At 46.8% G+C, this 22,467-nt stretch overlaps 1 protein-coding gene across 2 annotated transcripts; it reads right to left on the bottom strand.

The window, feature by feature from the left end:
- Positions 1–1,068: 1,068 nt before the first annotated feature.
- Positions 1,069–11,909, bottom strand: LOC146197468 (uncharacterized). Of its 2 annotated transcripts, none has more exons than XM_084599299.1 (3): positions 11,753–11,909; positions 5,349–5,478; positions 1,069–2,506 (listed from the first exon to the last, which is right to left on the bottom strand). In XM_084599299.1, the coding sequence occupies exons 1-3, from the start codon at positions 11,858–11,860 to the stop codon at positions 1,926–1,928; spliced, it is 819 nt and encodes a 272-aa protein (XP_084455425.1). In that variant the 5' UTR covers positions 11,861–11,909; the 3' UTR covers positions 1,069–1,925. The 2 variants fall into 2 exon arrangements, with proteins under 2 accessions (XP_084455425.1, XP_084455424.1); XM_084599298.1 differs by lacking the exon at positions 11,753–11,909 and adding an exon at positions 6,638–7,310.
- Positions 11,910–22,467: the final 10,558 nt, after the last annotated feature.

Below are 22,467 nucleotides of genomic sequence, written 5' to 3'. Positions count from 1 at the left end.
AAATGCATCGAAGTATTCGGCATCAAGGTGAGAACTTCGGCAATAAGCCGCGGCATCTGCCAAATTTCCAGCTACCGAGACCCTTTACGGGAAAGGACCGCATTTATTCATCTATAGCTATACATTTTTTTTTTTTTTTTTAAATAGCGAGAATCTGAAAGGTACGGGTCGCTGCTGAATAGAATGTAACATCCGGCGAGTACAGGTGGCAGTGCCTGCGGCATATTTAGAATTGTCAAAATTGAGGACCCGTGTGGAAATGGTACCGTATTTATTCTGGCATAAGTACGCCCCCCCCCCCCCCTTTTTTTTTTTTTTTTTCAAGCTATTAGGAAAAGGCGAGTCGACAAATGCTCAAACAGGTCATTTAAAACCGAAAATCATAGTTTTTGATCCTAACTAGCAATTTTCCTGCAGTACACGTTCGTCCATTCATATCTCGACAACTGGGGATGGTCGAAACCAAGTTTTCTTTGATTTAGATGCCCGCTAATATGTGGGCATCTTTTTTTTTCGTTTGCCCATGTTCTCGAGGGTGAAGCTGGTTATCACCGAGTTGCGAATCACATGCATTCAGCTCATTCTCGTTTGCTTGGCACGTACAGTCCTTGCCAAAAGTAACCAGGCTGCATGTTCCGCTTCTCGCTTGTATTCTAAAGCCGATATAGATTCCCAGGGGATCACAACGTGTTAAGAAGTGAGGACAGGAGTTCGCCTTTACTTTGGACAAATTTACAGCTTCGGAAGTGGAGTAAATCCTCTACTACCTTACTCGGAAACAGAACACGCAGCCTGGTTACTTTTGACAAAGACGGTACCTGCTCTCTCGTTGTCCGGTTCCACCTTGACCTGGCGAGGCGTGCATCACTGTGGCAGATACTTGGTTTGGTTAGTTGGTAACAATTCCTTGAAAACATAGCGCACCACTGCACCATAGCAGCCCCTATTTCGCCCTTTACCGCTGTACGCGTGCCAGAACCTGCAATCCACGTTCGCTGTCACACGATTGCGGATATCAAGGACGGTCGTACGCACAAAGCGCAGGAAGAAATACAATGAAAAGGCATGTATTCTTTTTCAATACTTTATTCCAAGTTCGAGCAGCTGCGCAAAACAGGCGCGACATCGCTTGACTATGCATAAATTACACAATAGTCGAGCGATTAAATAAATGCGCACAAGTTGAGACCGCGCGGCACTGAGTACATAAGGTGCCTATGTATACGCTTAGTTAACAACAAAAAATAATACGGTATAAAATGCACAATGCGTTTCACAGACGAACGCCGCAGCAGTGACAAAGGGAGGTGTATGGTACCTCTACTAACAATAAAACCAAGATAAAGGAGAATTGCCACAACGCTGAGTTTCTTGAAAGACTGAATTGTCAGACACGAGGACGAGATCAGCACGCAGAGAATACACCAGAGTTACACGCGGCCAGCCAGCTGGCCACGACACCCTGCACTCAGTCCTTTTCTAATTTCCTCCCGCAATCCTGGACACGCTACGTCTGTAAAAGATGAGTGATCAAAGTAACGCGCTAAGGAGGCACATCTGTCCTTTGTCCGTCACCGAGCAAAGCTGTCTCGCTCTCTTCTGATGTCTCTCTCTTTCCGGAACCGTGGTCTCCGTCTTTCTGTCTGCGTTGCTGTCACGCAACAAGGAAAAATAATGCAACAGATATGCTCTTTGGTGCACAAGTCGAACCACAGCGTTGTCTTGTCTCTGCAGGTGCCAACCCTGCGATTGTCTCGGGACAGACCGGCGCAATGTTTTCTATTCTCGGAGAAGACGCGAGTACGCTGCCGCTAAGCCAGTTACGAAGATTATACTGGCCCGTCTTCGCCTTCGTGGCAGTGCTGCAGTAGACAGGCCAGCGCCAAGGGGGCCCGACTAGGCAAGCCCAGTCGCGACGGGCCGTCCTATTCTTCGTTGCCCGTCGCCTTGCGCGAGAAGGGTACCAGTTCGTAGCCGGCCAGCGGGCAGTTTCGCAAAAGCAGCTTGTCCAGGCGCGCCTCGGACGCTCCGCGAGGCTTCACGAGCTTGGCGACGGCGCTGAGCCGGACCTTGTTCCAGACCAGCTGGCGGTCCAGCAGCTTGTTGTTGACGCACAGGAACCTCGCGTGGAAGTCGACGGTGATCTCCTTGACGACGGAGCCGTCCTCTTTGACAACCTCGCTAGAGATCTCGGTCTGCTCGCCAATCAGTTCGTCGAGCACCAGGTCACCACAGGTGTCGCCTTGGTTGTCCTGGACCCTGAAGCGGTCGCCGACCTGAACCGCGATGGGCGCGAAGCCGTAACCCTGGGCGATGGTGTCCGAGTAGAAGAAGTTCTCGTTCTCGTTCAGTCCACCGGGCGGCGCCTCGAACGTGATGCGCTTGCCGTACCCGCGGCCCACGCTCTCCAGGAGTAGAGGACGGCCGCCGAAAAGGAAGCGCGAAGTACGGTTCACACGTACGATATACCGGAACCCCGGAACGACGCGCTTGTCCACGTAAGTACCTGCGGTAGGAAACAAACAGAGTGAGGTCAGCAGGAAAGACAGCTTGACCTGACTGCGCGCCACAGCTCTGTTCCTGTAGTCGGGTTTGAATATATATATATATATATATATATATATATATATATATATATATATATATATATATATATATATATATATATATATATATATATATATATATATATATATAATCACATTTTGTGCGTAATCATCTTACAACATCAAGTGTGCGTTTGCCAACGCAGATGAGCGCTTTTAGCAGTTTAGTATCGACCTTTAAGAGCGTCTTCGCTAACAATTTTTTCCGCGTCGTTGAAAGATGGCAGCACCGCGCCGCCTGACCAAACTATCAAATGTCATGACAGGCTGACCAAACCATCAAACGTAGCGAGCCCGGCTGTCATTTTTTTATTGGAACAGTACCACAGCATAAGGCCAATAGGAAACGAAGAGATGAGACACAGCGCTCTGTCTTTCCCTTCCTTCATGGCGTGAATAGCGCCACGGCACGAGCTGTGCCTCACCCTTTCTCCGCTTTAGTCTCATGCAGTGGCGCTGTTCGAAATGTCTGAGCAACTCGCTCACCGGTTCATGTTGTACCCTCTGTCAATTAAGCGGGCAACAGAGCCTTTAATGAACTAATACCCTTGTTACACGAGCAGGGTTAACCTCGGTTAGCGTAACAGCGGTTAAGCGAAACCGTGTTCAGCCATCATGCAAGTGCTCGGTCATTGAGTTGATGAAACTGGCTGTGTCAAACTCTTGTGAGGTTACCAATCGCAGGACTTTCGGCAGTAGGCATATGTATAGAATGCATGATAAATTTTTTTTTTCGCACTCAGCCAAGTAATGGAGCCCGTGAAATCGGCCCATTTATGACCCCTGCCAGCGCGGTAGGCTGTAAATATTAGGTTTTGCTATACTTTTAAAGCATTTATTGGCCTACTAATTACTTGCCACATCAGACAACCATGTCAGAAATTGGAAACTGATCTTTCATAGCAACAGGGTAAAATGATGACCGAGTGCGGAATGTAAAATTTCTGAATATGAGAGTGTGCTGATTGCTCACTGGGCATACATACCAAGGCGCGATGTTCAATTACATCTGAACCATCACTACTGTCAGCCCTGATTGATAACCTCACAAGCATTCGACACAGCCATTCACGGCAATTCAATGAACAAGTATTTGCTCATTTAGACGCGGTATGAAGGCGGTGCCATCATATTTTTGACGTTTACGAGAATGAGCCGTCCTGTTATGATTTAGTTAGAATACTGAACTCGTGCTCGGAATCAGGTCTCCCCCTAAATCGGATTTTTCTCCAAAATTCCTGACGTTTAAGAACCGGTTACAGCATTTACAAAACGTTTCGTACGAATGATCGGCTCGCGATTTACAGGATCCTTTGTCTGAATCTCTAATTAAATGTCATTAGTTATGTATGTTGGCAGCGTCCGTTATTGAGGTCATGGAACAAACGCGAGTTGATGATCCCCCTGAAATCAAGAAATAGGCACGGACAGGGAATATAATGACAAGACAATATGTACGATGCTACTGTATACAAAATTGAGGGGATATGTTTTCTCTTTTTGTATATACACCATCCTCGAGCTTAACGTCAACTGGTGTTGTGGGTAAACAAATAAGAGCGTAAATGAACAGCGCATGCGTACACCAATCGACGGAAGTTGGTGGATATGACTAGGACGTCTGTGGGGATAAAGCTAACGAAGCGGCTGGCGCATGACAGTGTTAATCAGGTGTAACTAAGGAGATTATCTTACAGGGGACATCAAAAATGACGACGATGATGATAAGCGCATGGTTGCTAGTCAATCAGGAAACAAGCACGCACAAGCAGTTCTGCAATTCCGATCACAAGTTGACTACGCTGTTCCTACGTATTGTCTATTCATGACTGATGTGGACTATAGAACACTAATAAGTCGCTACAACTGATGAGACGATATTTAAGGCATCGGGAAAGTACGACACAACCATACGAAAAAAAATTTGTGATATGGCCATCAAGTCAAATAGTATTAATGTTTGCAAGGAAGCTCCTTTCACGCAGGTGCTTCCGCGACTGGTTGGATTCCGTTTGCCGACAAATCACGGTAGCTGACGGAACCACACCTAAGGTCGATTTCGGAGGGTAGCATGACCTCCGAGATCGGCACGAAAAGAAGCAGTCCTTCTCGGAGGACTCAGCCCTGCCCTTCGTTTTTAAAGGGTAACTGCCGAGGTTTTAGAATTTGACAAGCTTAAATAGGCCAAATGAGTGTTGCTTGAGTGTGAATGGAAAGTATGCAATGCAATTTCGGGCCAGTATTTGAGAAGGTGACGTAATCGCCGATTAAAGCCTCGACGGTTCTTAGGCTTCCCCGCTGCGCACAGCGCGGGATAGGGGGCGCATGATGACTTCATGTTCGGTACCGGTACACCTTCAACGTCGAAACGCTTCTTTTAAAGAAAGAAAAACAAGGCCACAGATTTTTGGCGGCATCCGACAACGCACCGAAGGGTGTGGGAGGAAGCAGTGTGCTGCTGACGTTATAACCCAGTTTCTCCGCGCTTCTTCGATGCTGTGTGGAGAAGCCTCGTGAGGCTGTGTGGAGACGTTTGTTCTTCGCGATATTTCGGCATACCTTAGTTAGACCTGAACTACAGCCCAAACCTGCATCCATATTCAGAACCCCATGAACCTTACCAAATAGAATCAGGTTACCCACAAATTAAAGGCCCACATCACGGTTACTGGTTCTGTTCACGGAGCCGTTTTGTGAAGAACATTTCTTAGAGAAAATAATGAGATATCGTGCTTAACTCACCAATAACAGGGAACTCGTGCGGCTTGATGCCGTTGACCACGTAGCTAGTCGGCACATCGTTGATGTCCTCGCCTCGGACGATGTGGAGGAGGTCGTTAGCTGGTGCGGCCGGGCTTGACTTGTTCGCCTTCTGCACAGCACATGAAAAGCGTACCGGTGAGCGAGAACTGCCCAATTTCACGTCAAGTGAGGCGCATAATCACAACGTCTTGCTTCTAGAACCGGAGAACGCGTGCTGTGTGCAGGACACAGAAACTTAGAGGGTGTATAGAAGGGGGCTTGAAGGAAATTTCGAAGCAGGCTCGTCTGGCGTCAGGCCCATAGTTATGCAATGACCCCTTCTCATCCTCGCAGTGCACTCTCGGAACGCGCCCTTCATTTCTACTTGAACATGCGGCCTTGTTTTGAATTCCGGCGAGCTTCATAATAAACGAGGCAGCAGGACGGCGCACATCGGAATAGAAAAATGAATGAGGATGATTGCAGACCTGGCAAACAACGCGGTTCCTCCCTCAACTCATCCATGTTTCTGGCCTACATCAAAGTCGACGTGTTATTTTTGAACACGAGTGCATCGAGAAGCAAAAAGCGGCTGCGGCGAAGACCCCGGTCCAGTTGCCCCGGCAACCGTTGAAAAGGGGAGAGAGCGTGTGGCTCTGGGAAGCGTCTGAACTTGCAGCTGGCTGTACTCTACGGGCATATCGGTGACTCAGTCGAGGTCGGCCCAACCAGCTGCCGAATATGCGCAGGCGAAAGCATGTCTGTCGCGGCAGCCGAGCGCCGGGTCTAAAAGAAGCTACAGATGTCGGCAGACGTGGCCACGTGTTCGACTCGCTGCGTTTGACTTGCTCGCTGCAGTGTTCGAACTTAACCCCCCCCCCCCCCCCCTCCCCCGCTTTTTTTTTTTTTTTGTGACGCATTGGGGGGGCTTATGCAGAGGACCACTTATATGATTATCGCCTCGTTACTGCATGCCTAATGCATACCTACTTTCCACGCCAATTTCGCAACCGAGATAAGATGACGTGTTGTACCGGCAAGATATTTAAACTAACGATATTTAAACGTAGGTCACACCCCTCGTGGGAAATTATCACCATGACTGTTTTTTACGTAATGGCTCGGCGACCGCTTTGATATTCGATTTCAGACCAACATGCCGTTTTTTTTTCTTTTTCTTTTTTTTTCTCCCCAACGGTAGTCAATACTGGATGCTTTGCTGACGAGTGCTCCGGATGTGGACGGCGCGCTGTGCGGACGGGGACAACGCCCTACAGAATGTTACCAACCCTAGCTAGCTGTCCATCAAGCGGCAGCTGCGGGGGCTCGCTGAGGAAGTCCCTGTTCTCGAGCTGGCTCTCGGTGCTGCTTTCGAAGGCCGGCGGCTCGTGCTGGCAGCAACGGTGCTTTTCGGCGCCCCAGAAGGCCTCGAGCTGTTGCCAGCAGTCCTCGTGGACGTCTCCGGAGCCGTCGCAGCCCGTCGGGTCGGCGGCGCCCTCGGTGGCACTACTGAGCAGGAGCAGCGCTATGTTGGGCCCGTCGCATGCTGACACGCTGCTGTAGCAAGGCACTCCTGTTTCCATCGAACGGCGGACTGATTCTTGGGAGAAGTCTGCGCTGGCGAGTAGTGCCAACTGTTGAATCGGCGGTTGTCGAGTGAGATCCGGGAGATGCCGGTTCGCTGCTAGCTGGATGCAGAGGCGGTGATGCTGGCCTCTGGTCGATGTGGTACGCGGTGAGAGGAAAAAAAATGTTGTTCGACTTAGGGTAAGACAGCCGCTGACTCTCTTTTCTATTTAGCGTCGCTGTTTATCGGCTGAAGGCTTTGTCCCAGAGAGATCGGAAAGAAAATGATGCAGCGGAGCGAAGAATGGAATTTTCCGTTGGCGTTGGACTCGTGCCAGGCACTACTTCGACGCTATGCTGCGAGACAACTGACTGCGTGGCGGCCGTCTGGTCGAGCTCTTTTTATAACCTCCGTTGCTCGTTGCGCAGTGACGCACAACGCACGCGGCGAGCACGGCTGGCGCACGTGAACACTTCGGCAAATCGACCAATGAAAGCACGGAGGCGCGGCAGGATTCCTCGCTCTGATTGGAGGCTGCCACAGACAGAAAAAGCGCAAACAAGTAAAGACAAAAAAAGAGTGTGCAATCTAGCTCACTTCCTCACTCCGTCTATCTCTCTCTCCTCTTTCTTTCTTTTGGATTCCGCCTCTGCTCAGACAAACGGAGGGAAATGGAGACGCGTCTCTGGAGAGTGCGGTGACGAGGGGAAATGCCGGCCGGCGCGACGTCGCAGTGCTCGTTCTTGCGTATGTTCTGGAATGTCTTGATGATTGGGAAAATTGGTCTGTGTTGTTTCGGCAACAAGTCAGTGACGGCGAGAGCGCAGGTAAATCATGAATAGTTGCAAAAAAATAAATAAATAAAGGTCTGGGTTTCTTCCATGTTTACCCGCACTATGCTACTCGGTTTGTCATGAAAGAGGCATCTCAACTCTGTCATGATATGTGCAGCGACTGTGGAGAGCTATACAGTTTCACAGCCACGGAAAAGAAGAGGACAATGTAACGCCAACAGCACTTTACAAAGTTGTCGGAATGCCTTCAAATCGAACTCATGATAGTTTCCACTTGTGTTATTTACTTCTAAGAGGGCACTGCTACACTTTCCACGGCTATACACAGTAAAGAGAAATCTCTACGAAGAATTTCTACCTTATTGACATGACAATGGGCGTTTTGTTTCACTTTGCTTTCCGAAAACATTTACGAAGTCCGTAACGGTCGGCATGCTTTGTGCGCGACATGATTTTAGCCATGACCATAAATATTAACCGTTAAATAAATTCACGAACCTTTGCGGGTATATTATCACTTGATTTATGAAAAACGCTTGGCCAAACGACTGAGTTACGACAATGTAAACATGGAAACACAACAAGGAACGCCTAACGTGGCAAACAAAACAATAAACAACGCCAAGAAAGCACAATTAATGGATGGTCTGCAGCCGTCAAACGCTCAAAACGAATATATTAGTAAAAGCGACTGTAAACAGCGACTCGCTTTTGTGTGTCTCTTTATATATAATCGCATTGATTTTAGCTGTGGTACTAAATTACAGTCACTTCCTGTCAATTTTGACAAATTTCAAGCACGTTTACGCCGATGGAAAAGGTTATCAAGTCCAACCTGAGCTTCGAAACATAAGTACTTCGGAACATGAAACGACAGCCTCACTTTAGCACAGGCTCCATGTTGTCTATCATGTAGGCTTGATCCGTGCCCCGTATGGCTGAGGCATAGCCGATTTTTGGCCGAATTAAGAAGTTTACGCAACTGCCAATGTTCATGTCACAGGTTACGTTTAATGGGCAGCTGTTAGCTGCTGATATTAGCAAGTTAATGTGACAGCTCCAGCAGCCCGAATAAAGTGCCAATCCGAACAAAGATGAACTCCTAGATATTAATGTGACAGCTCCACGTTAAGTTAAAGCTTTAGGTTAGGTCCAAACAAAGATGAACTAATATTTTTAAGCCGCCTCAGCTGTTTTGTCATGAACAGTGTATGCGGTTGGAATTTTTTTTTTTTTTTTGAGACTGACTTTGTCTTGAAGTGGTTTAAGCTCATTAGCCAAAGTGAGCACCAAGTGCGAATTGAATCGAGGTCAGTGAGATTTGTAACGTTACGATAATACAATTTAGTATTTCAGGTACTTGGGAGATAGCTTTACATCCGACATATTTTGTAACTATGTCGCCACTCCTATCTTAGAAAATATCATCGTGACTTTATAGAGGTTTCCCCCCCTCTCTCTCCTGAGCGCAGCTGGAGTGGAAAAAAACCGGCGCAGAAAACACAGCTGGCGCCGTCAGTCCGACGATGCACGAGTCGGGGCTGCATTGCCTCACCTCCAACGATGCGACAATAACAAGAGGGCAATGCGGCAGCCGCGTTGTCTGTACTTTCTAACCCAATAAACCACCGATGTGTGCTGCATGCGATCGAGCACGTGATGCAAAGAAAATTAAATTCTCATTTTGTCAGAACTGCATTTCTTCATCGAACTCTCAAACCTCCTTTCAAACGAGGCCGGCTCTGGCAGAGACAGGCAGATTATTTCGAAGCTAGCTTGGGAAATCTCAAAATTACACAGAAATTCCACGAAGCAAAATTGTTTCACGACGATAACACATGTTCAAGCATAACGATGAAGAAGAAGCAAACATGCGTTAACCCAGCCCACATTCAATACACTATGCGCACAAAGATCCTCTTGAAATGAAATCACGGTCAACGCACGGCATATGCAGTCTGACGCTACTATTTCCGATTCCGCAACTTTTTAGCACTCCTGGAACAGTTTGAGATACAGCTGTCATAACAGCGTTGGGCAGTCGTTGCGCTTTCACAAGCACGCGGTTTTCCGCGACGCAAATAAATGCGCGAGCGGGATGCAGATGCCTCACTTACGCAGGAACGGGTGTAGAAAATCAAAAGGAAGCCGGTTTGTTCGCAGGATACGCAACGGTCGAAGCGCGCACCCCCTTCCGCCATCGAAACGAGGGCATCGCGCGGGCAGCAGCGAGTCAACGACATCGGGCCAAGCTCTTCTTAAATGGAATAACTACAGGCGGTCGGAGCAAAAACCTTTCCATACTCGCAGAGAGAACGATTTCGTGCTCTTCTCTCCATGAGATGTGCTCAGGGCAAGCTGTCAGTATACGAGACGGAAGGATGGCATTCACTTAGCTTGTACGGGCATGCGCCTCGCTTCCAAGTTTCTCTCTGCGTACCATTCGCGCTAGTACTGAACGGAGAGACAAGGCATAATGATGAAACTCACGTTACCGCAACCACAACCAAACAAACATAGCAAGAGCGATGATAAAGTCAATGCTTTGTATTCAACAATAAACACGAAAAACCTTCATAAATGAACAATCCGTCACTTTTTCACCTAGCGGTTAAGTCATCCGCCTCGAGGTTGAATTCTGAGTGCCGCCGTGTGCCCGCCAATGATTCCCCGCAGCCTCCCAGATGAGAAGCGCGGATGCGCAATCCATTAGGCCATGCAACCAAGATTACCCGACAAAGAACGCACAGCTGATATAAGAGAACGCTTTTGAAACGAGTAAAACCCCACAATCTCTCTTTGAGTAAACCCCACAATCATTGAGTTTTCTGGATCGGCTGAAACATGGTGCGAGCTCTCTTTTCAAGGAAAGTTAGTGCATTCTTTTTACAGACAGGAACGCATTTGATGAGAAGCAACGCGTCAAAACAGGGCAAAGCTGAGACGATCATGTGTATGCATCTGCGTCGTTTCTTCCTTGGCTTGCTTTTATGCGCTGTATATACATATCTTATTCTGGTGCCACCAGCTCAACTATACACACTGTTGGCCTTTGACATCCACGTGGAAATGCATAGGCCAGAAAGGCAATGTAAACCCCAGTTGTGGTGCCATTTTTACGTTACGTCTTCGATCTGCATGTCCTCGTTGTTATATATGGTTGTATTACTCCGTCAAACGCTTGTGCCTTCTGACATGTTCTGGGAAGAACACAGGAGATTTTCCCGTTTATTGTTTTCCTCGCAGGAAGCAGCTTTGATTGTGCGCAGTCAGCCATATAGGTTAGAAGCAGCACGTTGGATATTAAATCACGTGAAATCTTTCTTGAGCATGAACTGCTACATTCACTGAAATTCACAGAAAAAAAAAGTGGTTTCTGGGACGTAACAGGTTCTTTATATAACAAATGCAGCTCGAAAAGTTGCTTTTTGGACAAGGCAATAGTCGGTAGCCCCGAACTTCGAAGGTAAATCGGCAAATGGTCGTTTCCTGCAGCTGTGTCATATGAATTAATCACATGCAAGCTATGGCTACGGTAAAAAAAGATTAATTTAAGTCATTCTCACTTCTGTGCTGCGGCACTTTTACGATGAACTCAAGGTAATTTGCCTGATAACACTTTGTATTTCTTCCACTCTCTTCTTCCATTCTGCTTTAACAAGGGGACGTTAAAAGCTATTTGTAGACGATTACGCTATGTTAAATTTAAACCACGAAGTTGCTTTATTTGGCTGCGGTATCAAGGTAGACATAAATACCTCTCTGGTACAGGGTTAGATAGCTGCATGCCGCCTTCGCTAAAGGAATATAGTCCAATATCACGAATTTGCCCTAACCACACACAACCGTTTTTCTTATATACACCTCCGGTAGAACTTCGGTATGAATGACCACAGGAGAGATTAAAGAATTAGTTACTACTAATACTAATTGAAACAAAACAAAATAAACAAAAAGCCACGTTGGATTGCGCGCCCAACTGTAATCAACAGAACTGAAAAAATAAAGTGTGAAAACAAATATGCGAGGCAGACGGGGTATACCTCGTAATCGTCATGTAAATCCTCGTGGCGGATTATCTGTCGGGCATACTTGGAGCCGTACTCGTGGAGGTTGCTGTCCCTCAGTTCGGTCCACTCGCGTTGGGGCATCGTGAAGAAAACTTCAACAAACGCACTCCACGACCAATGTCGTAAAACTGATTCCTTTCAAACGGCCTCTCCTTTTTATATATGAGCAGCAAGTGTCAACAGATCTTGGAGATACTGGCTTGTAGGGCAGTTCAGTGGCCACCGATAAAACGTCAGTGGACTGCGCCCTTTCCCTTTACTGTGAAACCTCCACCTGCACCTTTCCGGGGTACGAACACTGTGCTAGAAAAACAAACAAAATGCAGGAGGGGGAGGGGAAAGCGGCACGCTCAAGCTTTCGGATGATGATGAGAAGGAGCACCCTGGTCCCCGCGATCTCTCCGTGACGAAGCATATTCTGACTTCCGTCAGGCGATATCTCGCACTGCTGTCGACGCGTTACCCATGTCCCGTTCCCTCGCACACGGATACATCCGCAGTCATGCACCTTCAAAATGCGTCGTCGTCACTCTTTCGCTTGATAAGAACGACATCCTCGCAGCATGTCTCAGCCTAGTCCAGCAGTCTCTTGCTGACGAAAGAGACAAGAGAGAGAACGAGTCAGAGAAATACAAAAGAGAAATAACAAACAGGCCCTTATCTCTCCTGTCTGGAAATTTCGACGCGTGCCCGCAGTTTGACCTTTACACGCGGCGGGGCTGATAGCGCGATCTGCGCTGCGCCGTCGGAGGAGTGACTAGGCGGGATCTGGTGTACCCTTCCCGCCTTGGCCCCTTTCGCTCCTCGAGTGTCCAAGTTATTGCGTCCAGTTTGTTGCGTAGATACGCAGAAACGATAAGGGCCTAGTGCGCGTCATCGTCTTCGAGTGCCGATGGGGGTTCCCGCTGTCTGCGATAACAAAGGTATACGGCGCTCTTCGCACGAGGAACTGTTTCTGGGACGAGCTTCCTGCATTGAAGCTGCATCTCCGCCGCTATCTCCTCTCTCCTTCTGCTGGAGATTTTTTTTTATTTTAATTCTACCGCTTGCAAAGCACGGTGTGAGAGAATATTGCGAGCCGCACGTGACTTTTGGTGTTTATTGAGCGCTCATTGTGACTCTTGCCGCTGGTGATACTGCCATGAGCTTGTCCATATTGTCTCGACCTTCACGGAGAATGTTTAAGTACTGAACTATATTTGCACAATGTGAATGCGCGTTGCTGATGCGACGCTTCAAAAGGGAAAAGCACCATTCTGAAATAAAGACCGCAGATTTCACGCCGTGGACATTCTTGCTGTGACATTACTTTGTTACATTTTTTCCGGATACACGCTTTTCCTTTTAGGAGGCGAACATTTGGTGTCAGACACCAGAATGTTACTTATTGTATGAGTCTTACCTGCGAGATGTGCTTGTCGGTACCGAAGATTATATATATGGCGTCATTTGTTGATGTTTGCGAGCCGACGGGGGTTCACAGAGGTGTTGCAACCAAGAAATTACGAAGTGAGGCACACGCGCCCTAGCGCTTTATAAACACGTTATGGGCATGCAAACATAGCAGCTGTTGGGACCAGGGGTGATCTTTAAGCTCTAACGTTCAGAAACTTGGATGATTTGAAACAGCGTGACATTGTTGTACAGGTTCTCGTGCTCTCTTTCGTTCGTTCCTTAACCCTTTCATTTAGAGAAAGGCTCTGCAAGTGAACCTTGCATAAGGTTCTTTGGCAGCTAGACGGGGTCAAACTACGCAGTCAGATAACGGGCGACAATGCGAGGGAATACACTAAGAACTAAGGGTCACCCAGGTAGGACAAAGTGGGCTATGAAGGGTGGGCCCCGGTGGGCCCGATGTAGGTAATGCAGGACAGCCCCGGTGGGCTCAATGTGGGTGCTGCAAGAGTGGCTGACGTAGGCCCGAAGCGGGCTGTCGACAAAGCCCCAATGGGCCCCACTAGGGGCCGATGCAGGCAGCCCTTGCGGGGCTGCCCACATTTTTCCGGCATTTTTAAAAGGGCACATCCCGCCAACTCCCCGCGATGGTCCTACTTTGGACCGATTTGGGCAGCCGCTTTGGAGGAACATTTTTTTTTATTTCAGTTAGCCCCTCAGATAACGACATAGGACGAATGCGGGTTATATAGAACTAGCCGCACTTGGGCTTGCCCACATTATTCTCATAGGGGTCCGACGCAGGAAATTGATGGAAAGCCCTAGTCCAAGTTTTCCCAATCAATATTTACGCACATAATTAAGTAATTATTTTATACATGTCTGCACTTTCTAAACAGCCACAATATTAAATTTTACAATAATTCATAACATTCATCTTGTTCAGGCTATGGAGATGTGTGTTCTGAACAGCAATATTGTGCTGGGAGTTGCAGGCTGTCCAAAGCAACCACATAAGAGGCAACAGTTAGCAATCAGTTTGTTTTAGTATTTGTAGCGCAATTTGCATGAGCGCGAGAACTAAAGCCATGTAAATTTCTAATCGAGTAAACATGGCAACAACTGTTATACACATCATCTATAATAGTAATTTAGGGCAACATCTAATGCAAATAAAGGTTGGAAACAATGATTACGCAATTGCACGCACGCCTTCTAGCCCCATTACGGCCGATGTGGGACCTACAGCGGTTTTGTGTGGGCAGCCCCAATTGGGTTGGGTGTTGGTTTTGAACCTAAAGCCCACTTGCTGTTGCGCGTGCCTTCAAATTCCCCACAAGGGACCAATTTTGGTATCATGCGGGCCCTCCCGCCTTCCAGCCCCATTACGGCCCATGTGGGATATAAAGCAGTTTTATTTGGGCAGCCCCAATTGGGCTGGACGTTGTTTTTGAACCTAGAGCCCACCTGCTGTTGCACGGGCCTTCAAAGTCCCCACAAAGGACCGATTTTGGTACCATGCGGGCACGCCCGCCTTCCAGCCCTAAAGCGGTTTACCTAAGGCTGCCTCATTTGGGCTTCACGAGGGCTTGCCCAAATTGAGCCCTTATTCATATTCACCTGCCCTCAAGTAACCTACAAGGGGCCGATTGGGGCAGCATGTGGGTATGTCCGTTTTCTTGCCCCACTACGGCCGATGTTGATCTATGAGGGCTTTCCCATAAAAAGCCCACATTTAGGTTGGATTGCCCTCAAATATCCGGCAAGGGACCCTTGTGGTCTGGAGGCAGGAACGTGCTCTGCATTAGCCCAAGAAACGCCGCTATGGGACCCTGCATCGGGGACCGATGCAGGTTTTATGATGGTTGCCCCAGCCCCACTTGCCTACATCGGACCTACTGGGGCCCCACATTCTGTGCTACCTGGGCACCAGCACAACAATGCAGAAGGGCTGCGACGCTAAATTAATTGCCATCAGTATGACAGTATGACACTGATGCAAAACAAAATGGCCATACGTTTGCGGGGAAAAAAGGAAGACAAAACATTTGTGGCAACGATGGCCGTAAACGGCTCCGGTTTTCGCTTATAAAGATAATAGTTGCAATAAGGGTGAATGTACGCATTCAAGGTTATAAGAAAAAAAAATGGAAAGAAAGTTAGGAATTTGTGGGCTTGCTTATACTCGTCCATAATTTATTCTGGATAGGGAACACCTCCGCATGTGCATGGCTTTGTGTATTTCCAAAGGTTCTTTATATATATTCCGTGCGCGCATGTGTTAATTATACAGCGCGTACTTGAGTACAACCAGAGTCGTAACCTCGGACTCTTCCTGCTTTGCAAATATTTTATGTAGAGCGCCTTGGGTTTTTAGTCTCGAGCTGGTTTGAAATATTTGAAATAACGTCACATTCGCATTGTGGCGAATTCGCTGCAGGTTTCTGGAATAAGAGTTGACTCCCCACTTGTTTTGCCGTGGCTTATCGCCTAGCCATACGTCTGGTCGACATCAGGTCGCCTTTGATGGGGATATCTCCTCCTCTAGCGATCTCGCAAGACGTACACCATTCTTCGCAAGTGGCGACTAACAGAGAAAAACTCTCTGAAAGTCTATTCGCACCATGAGCTCGACATTTCGAATTTAATCACGAAGTTGTTGGCCCCAGCGACCACTTTCTCAGGGGCAAGTGAATGAGTGGTACACAGAGAAATAGGAGACAAAATCGTAGGTTTACGCCATGTGTCCGAGACTCTTTCTGTATAAGACAGGGATCGAAGAAAGAAAAATGGCGAGATTTCAGAAAACAGTTCTTGGAAAAATATGTTAGTGAAAAATAAATTGTCACAAAGCTACGATCTAGCTTAACGAAAAACGTAGCGTTTTGACAGGACAAGAAAGACGCGGACAGTAGTCACAGGACAGAGCTTGTACTCGTGTAGCTCTGTCAAAACGCTACGTTTTTCAGTGAGTTATGTATGTCCAACTACCTCCACAGTATACTCTGTTAAATTAAGGCCTGGGCATATGAAATGGTGAGATATAGAAAATGCACAATTTGGTCACTTCTTGATCAGGTGGGCGAGCCGAGATATATCGGGCGTTTATAGCCAAAATGTAGTATTCTCGAAATAAAGCCCGCTTGTGGTCGGAATCGTTCCGGCCCTTGATGGTATTCGTGAATACAAACGAGATAGAAGCGAAATGTCATAACGTTTGCGTGATACATGTGCCAGCCATACGCGCTTTGAATCAATCCAAAGTTCACATTTCTTTCTTAGAGAAGCTGTCGGGCGTGGCAGAGCGCGTGATCGCATGTGTAACAGGACGAAGACACTGTTCCTTGTCCGCACAGACAATGGGCGCGAGAAATGCGGGAACAGTCCGCCGACCGGTGCATCCGATGCGACCGCAAAACGAACCGACGTCCGAAGGCCACAGCGCGCGGCTGGCTGGCGCGACGGCGCGTGACACGCGCGCTGCTGCTGTTCCCAGAGTGTCCGTACTACGTGCGTGCCGTGTGCAGAGAAGCGCACATTCCGTCGCTGCTTCTTGATCCGTGCGTCGCAGTGGCGTGATCAATATCACATGACTCTGTCGTCCCCTCCCCTTACAGCGTCGCCTGGCCACCGGAAGGAGCCGTCTAGGTTTGCATACGGCTCGTTGCTTTGGCTGTGGTCTTAGAAAGGATATCATGGTTTAATGGCGGCCACGGACTGCGTGGCTCCTGATTACTTGCGACCGGCAACTGCAGCGCAGAGACACGTGTCGAGAAGGAACCAACTGCGCAAGCGCACATGCTGGGCCCGTTTCGTCTGAAAATTTGTATTTTTCAGTGCAGTAACCTTCGGTCATGAATGAGCAACAGAACTAGAAGCAAACTAGTACGTGACGTCGATGGTGACGTAATGGCCGAATAAAGCAACTTTGGCGTTCAGGCTTCTACGCAGTGCATAGCGCCAGATAGGGGAAGCAGTGATGACGTCATGTGCAGCAGTCATATGTTTCCTGCGAAGAAACGACCGTTTGGAGAAAGAAAACGAACTCCACTGGCGGTAAAGAATGCGAAATTGTTGTTTGGTGACATTGGACAAAGCCCGGCAGCATATAGGTAAAGGCAGCGGAAATCTGAAAAGTTGGCTGCAATGACGTCATCATGAGTTTAACCGCACTTGTCCTATGCGGTGAGGAGGAGCCTGAACATTGCAGCAAGGAGTTTAAATGCGTTATCATGTCACAATTTTACTACTTTGGCGTGCTTACCGGGAAGCCTCATAGAATCGAATCTTTTCAGTTTCTCCGAAAATCATTTCAGCCTTCCGAAACATCCGTATGCCGATGTTTCAGCATTTCGCCAGCTTCGATAAGCAACTGCCGCGATTAGGTCGAACCCGCAACATTGTTTTCAAATTTAGAACTCCACAACCTCATAACTACTGCGGCGGTTGGTCTCCTCAAAACGCCGAACAGTCGCTGTCTTCATCTAGACGGCGTTCCAGAATGCCCATGGAATATAATCATCATTGAGGACCGTTTTCATCTAACCTAAGCATATCAGTTAATTTTTTGCGTTGTTACTATCCACGTACAAAACACCGATTTTAGCCATGCAGCACAAATTATCTGACACGCTGTACGTCCAACGAAGAATCACGTTAAGCGAACAGGCCACATGGGCTGACTCAGAGTGTGCAGTGAGGAAAGTGGGTTGCTTGACTTGAAAGCTAATAAAGCGAAAATATTATGTCATCCCCGGTTTTCATTTAATGACCCATACTGGAAAGTTTCGAGAGCTCGTTCTTGTCGCCAGTCATATGCATACACGCATGAAATTACAACGGGGGAGAACAAGACATGTTTCACAATATGACTGGCCTGGTTTCTCTTCCTCTCAACGTTTTCTAAATCAAGCGGCATTCAAAAAGATGCCCAAACTCTATCTGCTACTCTTTGTCTTATTGAGGATAGCGGCAATAAACGGGCTTTTGGTGTCATACTGTGCCAGATAACCTGGTCGCAGGAAACGTCATGGAGGGGCTTAAATTTAGTCCGCGGGCGCGGGTGCCGCAACTAGCCACAGTATTCGACTGCTTGCAGTTCGTGAAGCGTTAGTGTTTTTCGCGTATCGTGGTTAATAATTTAATTCTGTCCAATCTGTGAAAGCTTGCGAGTGAATGTATGCGCGCGTGAACTGGGTGGAACAACAAAAAGTGCGGACAAAAATGTTCGGCTTTGTAAAAAGCCGATTGCGGAAACTGCGTTGTAGTGAGCGGCATACAGGACCAGTGCAATGCGTTAAAATCACCGATACCGATACCTACCTTTTGCACAGCCTAAGTTCCTCGATAGGCGAAGAAAGAAAAGCGTAAAATAAACCTATGAAAGCGCCTAATTTTTTTTTTTTACAAGCGGACGATCCCAGGAGCGGTTCGAGACGATGTTGACGACCAGTGCGTTGTTTCTAGGGGTTATCTAGGGGTTACAAAATTGCAGCACATCCATTTGCGCGAAAGCGCCCATGTGGACACTAGAACCGAAAAAGAATCTTGCAAACGTCGTTGTGCCTGACTCCTGGTTTACCCGCCACACCATGACGTCACAGTCCACGTGTCCTGGCGCGGGCAATTCAAACAGTGTCTTTGAAAGGTGTCATCGGTATAACCAGATTAAATCCCAGAGAATCCTCACTTAGCTAGCACAAATCGTCACCGCCATCGACGTAAATGACGTGTTACAACTGAATACAGGGTAATAACTACGCATCGCGTTACTGCGAACCCAGATTCCTGGTTGTGTCCACCCCAAGCAGCGCTATGCTGCCGCAGCTTAATTTGCAACAAATTCCCGCTGGGCCTGCTTTTAAGCTACCAGTACGTGACAGTGTTTGCTCGGAGATTTTGTGATCCATATGAAAGAACTACGATTTTTCGAACTTCTGCTGAAACAGTGTCTGTGAAAGCTTCAGCAGTTTGACGACTTAAGCCGCTGGAAATGTGCGTATCGGCGGAATTAGTTAGATAATCATGTGACTGCCGCTGCTAGAAGGATCCTGCGTCAGTAGCAAGTAGTTAACGGATTTCAAACGCACCAAGTCCTGTTGTGGGCAGAGCGCAGCCGGCCAGTTTTGCAGTAGAGCTGCTGCATGGGTGACCGCTTAACTGCAACCCTGAACAGGAAGAGTAGTCACGGTCACGACTCAGAAGCATACTGCTGCAGACGTAATGCACACATAGGCTCCTACAAAAGGGCGCGGAATTATTTAACACGAAAAAAAAAAAAAAAAAAACAGAAAATAACTTTACGGATTACTTTCATTACGAGGTGGGTACGTACCTGACAGAGAACGTGACATTGCGACTGCTGAAGCCCGTCGATGCCACCGACGACCAAGGACATGGCGCACTAGCAAAAACGACGCGTCACTGTTTGGTAGCGTGGCTAAAGTGAATATATTTCCTATACCTTTCCCGGTTAGCACACATATCCGACTATTACCATCAAAAACTCTTTGTCGCCTAGAAAAAGGGGCGTGTGTTCGGGTTTAGCGTTTCCAAATTAAGTGAAAGCGCGTTTCTGCTTTGCGAGAACGGGAAAACCATGCAGGGACAGTTCTGTGCTTTCTGGGCGCTCCTGGTTATGTGCAGTGCGAGCTGATTTTGCTATCCAGTGGTTGATGCCTGCTGTGATTAACCGCAACAGCCTCATCAAAATACCACTATGCTGGCGTGGAAAATTTCCAAGTTACTTTTGCGCAATGAAAAAGCGGTTACGACTGTGTTGGGTCATCCTTTCAATCTTTACAATAAGTGTTTTTCAGCCAGTGCTTTTTGTTATGATCCAGTGGGTCACATTCCTCCCAACACTTCATGCGCTGATTAGTTTGATCCGTCACAATGCACATTATTATTCCTGTTAATGCGTACTTTAACAATACCTTAGCAAACTGCCGTATGACAACAAAGCACATGCGTTATTTATGCAGCATTGTTTTAACGAGACAATGTGGATCAGCTTTACCAAATTTTTGTGCTGGGCAAAATCCGATAGTTTAGCTGCTGCTTTTAGGGCAGCAGAAGACGTATTTGTTGCTGATAAGACTTTCGATTTCAAGTTAAAAAGCTTTTTTTTTTTTTTTTTTTTTTTTTCACTACTGTGATTCAAACGCAGTTTTCTCCTAAGAAAAAATAGGAGAAAAATGACGTAAACGCAGATTTTGTGATTGCTGGCTGGCTTGAGCGATGCGATTGGCAACAGCATATATGCTAGCTGCTGCCGGCTGGGCATCGCAAGGATTTGTTATAAACTGTAACATAATATGCACCAACGTTGCTATGGGTGCCGGTTCCGATCCTGATTCCGAATTTCTTGCGAACTGCAGCCGGCTCTTCAGCGACCTCAGCCCGAGCGTGCGATGCTTTTGAGGACTAAAGAGGGAGAACTAGTTGTGCAGCGATGACGAGTCTGCAGTCTCTGCAGTAAGCGAAGCTACTGGATCGGCAGTTGACATCGCTCTGTCACGCTGAAAAGTACAGACTGCTGCATACGACCTTTTTAACAGAAGCATGGCATAAGCCCTGAATTGCGGTAGAAGAAAAAAAGAAGACGAAATATGGGCCTGTTTTGCGCAATATCTCGCGCTTTCTTCGCTGTAGTAGTCATCCACACAGGGTGTCTTTCCCTCAACGCTTCCCTAAGCTCTTAAACATGTAAAAGGCTTACTCGAAAGTGAATTATCGGTTTCATTGCTCCGCAGGCTCCATGTGATGGTATAAATTACGCACCATTGCAATAATTAGCAAGAATTACGTGCGTTTTGAGACGACGAGCGCACATCGACAATTGAGAAGTCAGGGTATTCTGAGGTTTTTTGCAAGCTCCGACGCTTATATAATATACCAAACATCGGCGGCCTTCCTAATAGACAATAAAAAAAAAGCAGCTCTCTTATCAGGCGATCGGTTATCTAAAGGACCGTAACTTCAATGTTTGAGAAAAATATCGGAACTGTGAAAAAGGCACAGCTACGCGACAAGTAAAAAGAGTAATGCTAACAACGGTGAACTGCCGCCTTCGTGATGCTCCAGAAACAACTGATCATTGTTTCATCAATCGCCAGGTTGAAGATTTCGACACATCTTTTAACTATGAGGTAAATGTATATTATAAGATACTGTTATGTACATGCCTATGGGAATGTTATAAGGTTCCGATCCGTAGCAGAAATTTTTCCCGCGCTGTCAGCTAGTAGTTAAAGCTGCCACAAAAGACTAATGAGCTTCGTTTTCGATCATAATCAATCGTATGATTATAATCAATTATATGATTATAATCAATCTGTAGAGCATTGTAAGATACATTTTATGAGTATATAAATGCTCTAAGCATACGTTAAGACAGCAAAATTTTGCTTCTGTGGTTGTGCCTGTGCTCACAAGGTATAACTAAGAATTTCTGCTAAAAACCGATGAGATGCATTCTTGAAAATTATTGACACAAATTGGAAGCCTACTTCATTTCATTTCATTTCATTTATTAATACTGTCAGCCACCAAAAGGGGCTGTAACAGGAGTGGAAAATACAAAACAACACGATGAAAATCAATAGTCAATCAAAAATTGTCTCTGAATACACACACAAACAAGACAAAAATGAATTACACAGAAATCGGAACAACAGCCATCCTACACAACAGCAATAGAACCTCATCACCCTGTGGTAGTGCCATAGATGAAATTTTCTAAATGGCGTACAAATTCAGATAATGATGATGATCGAACAGCAGAATCTGGAAGAGAGTTCCAGTCCTTACAAGTTCGCGGGAAATAACTAAACTTGAAGCAATTATTTTTTATAGCCGGCAATGGAATGAACCTACTATGACGATGCCTTGATGTCTCATTAGTTTTGATCTCAAAGTAGTCTCATTTATTAATTTTTAGATAATTATTAATAATGAGGTAAAGAGTTTTTAGTCTTTCATACCTGGTTCTGCTTTCTAACATTGGTAGTTGGGCTTGTTGGCAGAGGTCTTTTGAAGAATGGTTACGGCGGTATTTATTATATATAAATCTTGCAGCGAGCCGCTGAATTCTATCTAGCTTGTGAATGTTAGTTGCTGCGTGAGGAACCCATACTACTTTGGCATATTCAATAATTGGTCTGACTAGGGTTTTGTAAGCCAGGCACTTTACATCCAGGGTAGCACTGTGCATTGTGCGCCGCAGGTACCATAGTGTTTTAAAAGCTTTGGAGATGACATTTCCAAAGGCTATTCAGTCAAATAAGAAAAAG

The sequence above is a fragment of the Amblyomma maculatum genome, chromosome 3 (assembly GCF_055883805.1).
Source record: "Amblyomma maculatum isolate TAMU_Amacu chromosome 3, ASM5588380v1, whole genome shotgun sequence".
In the NCBI taxonomy this organism is placed as follows: Eukaryota; Metazoa; Arthropoda; class Arachnida; order Ixodida; family Ixodidae; genus Amblyomma; species Amblyomma maculatum.
Note: the sequence above shows the minus strand (reverse complement) of the source record. Positions and strands in the feature narration are given on the sequence as shown.